This window comes from Solanum verrucosum, unplaced genomic scaffold (genome assembly GCF_900185275.1).
Source record: "Solanum verrucosum unplaced genomic scaffold, falcon-dt-bn FXZP01000254.1, whole genome shotgun sequence".
Classification (NCBI taxonomy): Eukaryota; Viridiplantae; Streptophyta; class Magnoliopsida; order Solanales; family Solanaceae; genus Solanum; species Solanum verrucosum.
In genome coordinates, this window is record NW_026019983.1 from 307,483 (window position 1) to 315,858 (window position 8,376).

At 28.2% G+C, this 8,376-nt stretch overlaps 1 protein-coding gene across 1 annotated transcript; it reads right to left on the reverse strand.

Annotated features, from left to right (window-relative positions):
• Positions 1-29: 29 nt before the first annotated feature.
• Positions 30-8,128, reverse strand: LOC125817941 (glutamate decarboxylase). The gene is made up of 8 exons (XM_049497446.1): positions 7,901-8,128; positions 7,151-7,355; positions 4,229-4,429; positions 3,245-3,459; positions 2,449-2,702; positions 2,073-2,125; positions 1,184-1,468; positions 30-424 (listed from the first exon to the last, which is right to left on the reverse strand). The coding sequence occupies exons 1-8, from the start codon at positions 7,984-7,986 to the stop codon at positions 215-217; spliced, it is 1,509 nt and encodes a 502-aa protein (XP_049353403.1). The 5' UTR covers positions 7,987-8,128; the 3' UTR covers positions 30-214.
• Positions 8,129-8,376: the final 248 nt, after the last annotated feature.

The window sequence follows — 8,376 nt, forward strand, 5'->3', positions numbered from 1 at the left end:
GAGAAAATAAGACTTCAAATTAAACACACATTAATTAAAATATATGATAAAATATAAGTTGTTACAAGAAAATCATATTACAAGTACACAAGAAAATTGACTTTAATAATGGTCCAATTTTACAATATTGTCGATTAAAAGAGCTCATTATTAAATACTTAAGTTATAAACTCATAATTAATTCATCATATCATAAACAATATTTATGAATTAATTAGCAAACTCCCTTAGTCTTATTCTTTTTATTAGCAACAAACTTCTTCCATGCTTCAGTAACCTCTAACTCCCATTCTCTATCCGTTTTATGATGCGATGCACTGTCGCTACCGTTCGCCGCGGCCGCCTCCCCGGCCATGACGAGCTTAGCTTTGACACGTGCAGGAAGCATGTCGAGCTCGTGGAGGACTTTAGCAATGTCCATAACCTATTTGAAAAAAACACAAACAAAAAATGTAAAAGATTAGGTAAGACTTGAAACACGATACAAAATACTTTTCTAAAAGAGATTGTTGTGAATTGAATGCAAACAATTTTAGTGAATATAACAAATCTATGTAAAATTGTAGAGGAATTTTTTTTTAAAGAAAAAAACAACAAATATTTCTAATAACTTCTCATTCAAAAACAGTTTATTTACCTTACATGTTTCATTTTATATGAATTTTTTTATTCAGTCAATTAAAAAAAGAATAAATTTTTTTTAAGTCTAATAAGGGACAATAACACTTTTAGCCCATCAATTATGGATAAAAAGTGTGGTTTTGATCCCTTATGATATGAAATAGGTTATATTTGAATTATTTTTAAAACTATGATTACTATCAAACATGTAATAACACTATAAACTTAACATAATAACATATATAAGTGGTAAAATAGTAAATTTGTGAGTAAAGCAAATGGATCAAATGTGTGCATATATTTCAAATAATTAAGGATGAAATGTGCTTAGTCAAATATATATCAAAAGGATTACTATTAAAATCTATCAATAACCGAAGGACCAGAAGTTTCTATATATTAAAATATTTTAACTTTAAACTTCATATTGTAGTTGCAAAATATTCATATCATATTTAAGACTATATGTTTCAAGAATCTCCCTTTTACTTTTAAAAATTGTATCCAAGTAAATGTCGTCATATAAATTGAAATGACAGCTAAACAGAAATAGAAACATTACCAGTCGTTCCGCAAGTGTTCTAGAGAAATCTTCTCTGATAACAACTCTAAGAACTGTGATGTGTTGAGCATCTGGTGGCATAGTGTATGCTGGAACAATCCATCCAAATCTCCTTAAAGATTCAGAAATTTCAAACTCATCATGTTTGCTATTGTCTTTAAGAGAAAATGCAACTAAGGGAACTCCAACTTCTTTGGAGACTATGTCAAATCTTCCTGTCTTTTCGAGTCCTTCTCTTAGTACCCTTGCATTTTCTTGACAATTCTCCATAACGTTCTTGTAGCCCTGGTTTAAAATAACAAAATATTGAGCTTTAAAGCGCGTAATTCTTAAAAGATATATAGTTTTATACACTAATAGTAACAGTAGCAAAGTATATGTTGATCATATTTTTCAAAAATGTCGTTGAACTCATGTTGGATGGTCTAAAATAGTATATACTTTTTAGATGATCTGAAAAGGATGTGTAATCAAATCTTGAGTTTAAAGCATATAATTCTTGAAAGATATATAGTTTTTATATACTAATAGTCTGTTAAACTACACTGATAAAAGTAACGAAAGCAAGTTATTTGTTGCTTGAATTTTTCAGAAATGTTATTATATCCGTATTGAATCATCTAAATCATATATACTCTTAGAAGAATTGACAAGGATGCATAACAAAATTTTGAGCTTTAATACATGTAATTCTTGAAACTATATAGTTTCTATTGCCTAATAATCAAATCAAGTAATAGTAGAAGTTATATTGTTTGGATCTTCTAAAAATGTTAGTTGTATTTGAGTCAAATCATATCAATATCAAGTATTTTTATTTGATCTATCACGTACACAACGATATTTTTAAAGAATTCAAGTAATATAGAATTATTAATCTTGTACTCACCTCATAACCCAAGCGAATAAGTTGGTAATATTGAGCAATTACTTGACTAGATCCTACATGACAATATAGCAAAATATGATCAAATTCATAAGAGTATACAACATACTAAAATCTTATCAAATTTTCGAATGAATATTATACTACTAAAAATCAGTCAATTTTCAACAGACGTTTCATGGAAAATCCATTTAAAAGCACTTGTTAGAGCTATTTTCGATACACTTTCGTCAAAAATCTCAATTTTCAGACTACTTTAATTTCTAGATAGTACAATAAGGAAGTAAATTTGAGTGTTTTTTTTTTTGGTCAATAATAAATTCATATGGATTAAGAACATAATTATGGAATTATCAAAAGGGATTAATTAATTAATTACCTTTAGAGAAATTGAGAGTGAAAGTAGGTTGATCAGCACCAAGATAATTAATGTGGAAAATAAGTTCATCAGGCAAGTCTTCTTTGTTCCTCCAAATGACCCAACCAATACCAGCATAAACAAGACCATATTTGTGACCACTCACATTAATACTTTTCACTAATGGCAATCTAAAGTCCCACTCAAGCTCTGGATAAATAAATGGTGCAATAAATCCACCACTTGCTGCATCCACATGAATTGGAGTGTCCCACCTGTTTTCCAATTTACAAACTATTAATTATTTAAAATATATATTCAGACGCGTAAAAGACTTTCATGTTGTTAATATTAGGAGACGAACTACGACATCTCAATACACATCATTCCCTTACTTTCATGTCTCCACACCCACTTTCAATATTATGTTGATAAATGTTAGCAGACGACCTACAACATCTGACTATTGTAATTAGATGTTTTTTGTTGGTATAACTTGGAACGTTCAAAACGATATATGTATCGATGCCCAATTTTCAATATACATATATAATTCCATGTTTTCATGTCCTTAATTTTAGAAGACGACCTACGACACTTGACAAATAGTCGATATAACTTTGAAAGTTTGAGATAGTAAATGTGGCCGACACACCCCCCTCCCCTTATTTTCATTGTTGCTAATACTAGAAGACGACCTACAACATCTGAAGGTCCGATGCCTATGGTTGATATCAACAAACTTCTAGAAGGGCGCCAAAAAACTTAACAACCAAAAAACTCGACAAAAGTAATAATGTTAGAGATTGAGATTTACCCTGTTTCTTTGTTCTTCTCAATCAAGAGGTCATTCAATTTCTTTACATCTTCAAATTCTCCATTAAGAGTTGAACCCAAAATAGCAGCTACACAAATTGTGTTCTCATCCACCATTTCCACAGCTTTCTCAGGATTCATCACATAGTATCCATCAGTCAACTTCACTTCCTTTAGCTCCACTTCAAAATACCTTGCAAATTTCTCCCAACACACCTGTTGAAATTACTAATTAGTCCCTCTTAACTCTTAAGTTTATTTTGTAGAATCTACATTATCAGGTCAGTTATAAGATTATTATAGATAGTCATTCGTAAAAAATGTGTTGGATTCATTACCTAAAAGATAGAACAGGTTACTTGCTATAACATGTTAAATTACATTGATGATACAAAATGTGTTTATACTGGCAATGTATATAAGCTAAGTCCATGAATATACAACAGACTTCTCTATAACGTATACATTTCACTGTAACAATCAAAAAAAAATTCTTTAGACCGATTTTTAATATTATGTTATATTATATGTTCTTTATAACAATATTTCGCCATAGCAGTCAAAAAATATCCAAAAAACCAATGACATTATAAAGAGATTTGACGGTATATATGTGCGCACATACAGTGTTGAGGAAATATGAGGAAAACATGTAAAAATAACGCTACTTGATCACTTTTCGATTCAATCTTTGAAAACTAACTACTGACATATAGTTTCAAATTCCACGAGTAAAATTTTGTAACAAAGTGTGTAGAGTCACATGTGTAAAATTCAATGACTATTTTTCAATGATAGCGCTTATTAGCCACTTTTTTACTCAATCTTTAAAAACTAACTATTGACATGTACGTAGTTTCAAATTCTACAAGTGAAACTCTGTTACAATGTGTGTGGAGTCACATATGTAAAATTTAAGACTATAGAACAATGACTATTTTTCGATTACGGGGACCTAAAAGCAGCTATATGTGAAAGACCATACCTGGACATTAGCACCAGTAACAATGTTGGGCTTATCATAGGGCTTTCCTTGGGCTTTCATTTTGTTTTGCCATTTTCTCTTAAAGGCCAATCCAGCAAGCATAATGGCTTCTGAAGATCCAACTGTTCCAACTCCAACTGCAGTTTCTTTATCTTCAAGTGGTGCATTAAATAAGTGCGCTATCATGTTTACACATCGATTCTGCAAAATAATAATAATAAAAATTGATTTTACAACTTTACTTGATATGTAAAGAGGATATGTAGATTTTAACGTTGCAAAAACTCAATGTGAAAGAATAACATAGTAATAAATCTATTGACAAATTCATCGAAAAATCGACAGATATTTGTTAATTTTGTGACACGTCTATGTATTTGTTGTAAATATTATGTCATAAATGTGTTTTTCTGGTATGAGAAGAGGTAGAAAATACTTATATATAATACTATAAATAAATAAAGTACTAGGGAGAAAGGGTTATGGTTATTTTTCCAAATTTGATTAATTTCATCATAATAGCGTTAAAAAATTGTCAATTTTATGGTGGGCCACGAAATAATATTATTAAAATCATATTTTCTAGAATCTTTTTTTGAATTGTATTTTTGACACTTATTAGACTAGTTTGTTTCTAGGTTGTTGAAAAGTCCAATTGATTAGTTACGATGTACTATGCTTAGGAGAAATCGAAAACGACTTTAAACTTTATATAATCATATTTTAATTTGAATAAATCAACTGTCTAATTAGTCAAAGTAAAGCACTTTCTAATTATTATTTTTTTAGTCCATCTTGATATTTGACTGAGTTTTTTACTTTTAATTACAACTTTACTCATAATACCGTAAGATGGAGCTTTTTTTAAAATTCGGTATCTAATACTAATTGTAGTCTGATTAAATTCATATTTACATGTTATATAGCTTATTAAAAGCATAGAATGCATTTGCATCATCATCATTTTTAAATAAGTATTTTTTACGACAGCACCATGGATAACATAGTAAAGCAACGCTCAATATACGATCTGATGTAGTATTAATCTAAGCTTAATTACCTGATTAATAAGACTATTTTATGTAGTATTAAAAGAGACATGTACAAGTAAATGAAATACTAATGCTAAAACTTTATTCTTCTACCTAACTTCTAAATATATCGAAATTCTGAATAATGAAAAAAAAATGGAATGATAGCTACATTTACAAGATTGAGATTTGTAATGTGTTAATAGGTTAATAAGAAGTCCACATGACTTTTATGGTTGGATCACACACGTACTACAATGACAATTACAAATAAAAATAATGTTATAAAATCGAGCCTATTTTTGAGGATAACACTTGTAATATAATTTTTTTGTATAAACTTAAACTCGAGATGTGCATGACCTATATAGATCCAAAACTACAAAGGGACATAAGATAACGACGATCCAGTGAAAAATAATTGAGCAGATTTAATTATTATTATTATTATTATTATTATTAGTATTATTTTATATTACTTTTTTTAGGTAAGTAAGAGACTTATGGACTAGCAAAAAAACACACTAATGAATTTGAATTTATTCGAATTTTAATATTAGTGTTAAATATCTAATGAGAAATAAAAAAGAAAATCATTCTAGAATTTTATATGTAAGTCGATAGCACTTTAAAATAAGGTACAAAGTAAATATCTTTGTTAGAAAAAAAATCATTAAAATTAAATTACTATAATTTCGGAATACATGACTTTATCAAAGAAATTTATAATCTATTATATATATAAAAATAAAATTTTAACTTTATATATATAATTTAATTTTTCAACGAAGAATTTTCCCGACTCCACTGGGAGTTGTAGATAGAACACTTAATATAAAGGATATTATTTTGATGTGTGTGAACAGAAAGAAAAAAACGCGTGGGGGGCAATAATGCATTGAAGGACCACTTTAACAACCCATACTCTCTACTTATTAGTCATATTCTATTTTGTTTGGTTCTCAATATTTATTTTGAATTTTGATTAATTCAATTTTGTTAGACGTGAAGTTTATTAAAAGAGAAATCATTTTTTATTAGGACTTTTTTTCTTGTAAGGGGTCGAAATATAAAATTTTCAATTGAAAATGGAGGATCTTATATGCTTATTCTGTCACAATCCTCGATGGTGTCTATTTTCTTTTTAGCTAAAAGAAATACCATTCTTTATTAGATTTTTTTTTATCGTCAAGACTAGACATTGAACTCGACATGTGATTTTTTAAAATTTCTTAAAGGTTGAGGAATTTTGTGTGTCCATCCCATCACAATCTTGGGTGGCTCATATTTTCTTATTTAGCACTATTTTTTGATACCATTATACTATTAAAGGTTGAGGAATTTCGTGTGTCCATCCGATCACAATCTTGGGTGGCTCATATTTTCTTATTTAGCACTATTTTTTGATACCATTATACTATTCAAATTTTAAATCGTTGAATTTATAAAAAGTTCCATCAGGAATTATGACTTTTATGAAAGTAATAATTTCCTATTAGACTTAACAGTTAACATCACTAATTTTTTTTAATATATATATATATATATATATATATATATATAGTATAGTTTGTGTGTTTGGACGAACTTAACAATATTATTGTAAATCATGTATTTGTCTTAAAAATTTTATTATATTTGTATTATTCATAAAATTACTGGATTCTCAACTCGTAAATTTCAAATTCTGATTTATTTTTATGTATACTTATTTCACCATATAATGATTTGATTGTGTGAATATCTTACCAAACTTGTGGATGACTTTATACTTACTCCACCTACCTAAACTTTTTTTTTTTTTATTGCTTTGATGGTGTATATATCGATCTCTTTATATTGTCAATACATAAAACTTAAACTCTACCGAGACGATGGAAAAAAATAATACCTGAAGCTCAGTGGTGACAGGATATTCATCCATGTCAACATAATTTTTGTTAATGGAATCCATCATCAATTTGTCACATTCTGGTTCCATCCATGTTGTCACAAATGAAGCTAAATTCAACCTTGGATTTCCATCTAACATAAGTTCATCATTTATTATTTGATAGGCTGCTTCCTTTGGTATTGAATTTTCTGGCATCTTAAACCTAAAAAATTAAGAAAAATTAGATAATTTTTTTTTGAAAAGAAACTCTGACTTTAATTAAGTATATATACAAAAGAAGATAATAAATTTGTGTTGGTACGGCAGAAGTCATTTAAATGATTTGTTTTCTGAAAAATATTTTTCATTGTTTGGTTGATGAACGAAAAGTATTTTTTTTTTAGGAAACACATTTTATTATGAAAGATCTACGATGATATTAGCAAATCAGATAGTGTTTTGATGAAATTTGAGAGACTTTAGACTTTACAATTTGAATTCACGAGTTACCAAAAAAAGGAAAAAGACATTTTATTTTTCTCGACGATCAAGCACTAAGAAAATAGAAAGTAACTTATTTTGCTATAATTTTTTCACAAAAAATATTTTACGTCATACCAAACGTATCCGATGATGAGTAAATTCTTTAAGTGGAATGGATAACTTTTATCGCTAAACAATAAAAAAATAGACGATAGATCATGATCATCAACAAATAATCCTTATAAGCTACGAACTATTTAGCAACAAATTAAGTATTATCAATACCTTGGAAGAGAAGTTCGTACATATCGAGATGCGAAAGTCGAGTGAATGGATATGTCACTTTCCGACGCTATCTTGGACAGAACCATGGTGGCGTAGTGGTGGTACTACGACGGAGAAGATCAATGAGTAAAGCAAAAGAGAGAAAATGGAGAAAAAGAAGATATATTTTTTTTCTTGAAGAAGAAATGCATAAGAAGAGTCACTATATATAAAATAATGAAAATTGGAATATGTGAAAGGACTAACACGTCATTATTGAAACTTAGAATTTAAGTTATAAGTCTATAAACATCCTCGATTATTTTATTTGTTGTAGCAGATAATTTATCTTATCTTAAAATTATAAATTCAGCATTTAAGCAAATTTATTGGTAAATATATTTTAAAACGATTTGATAGTATAATTAATAGAGATATGTAGTGTCAATAAATTATTTTTTAGGTGTAATTAAATTAATATCACTATATTCAGAATT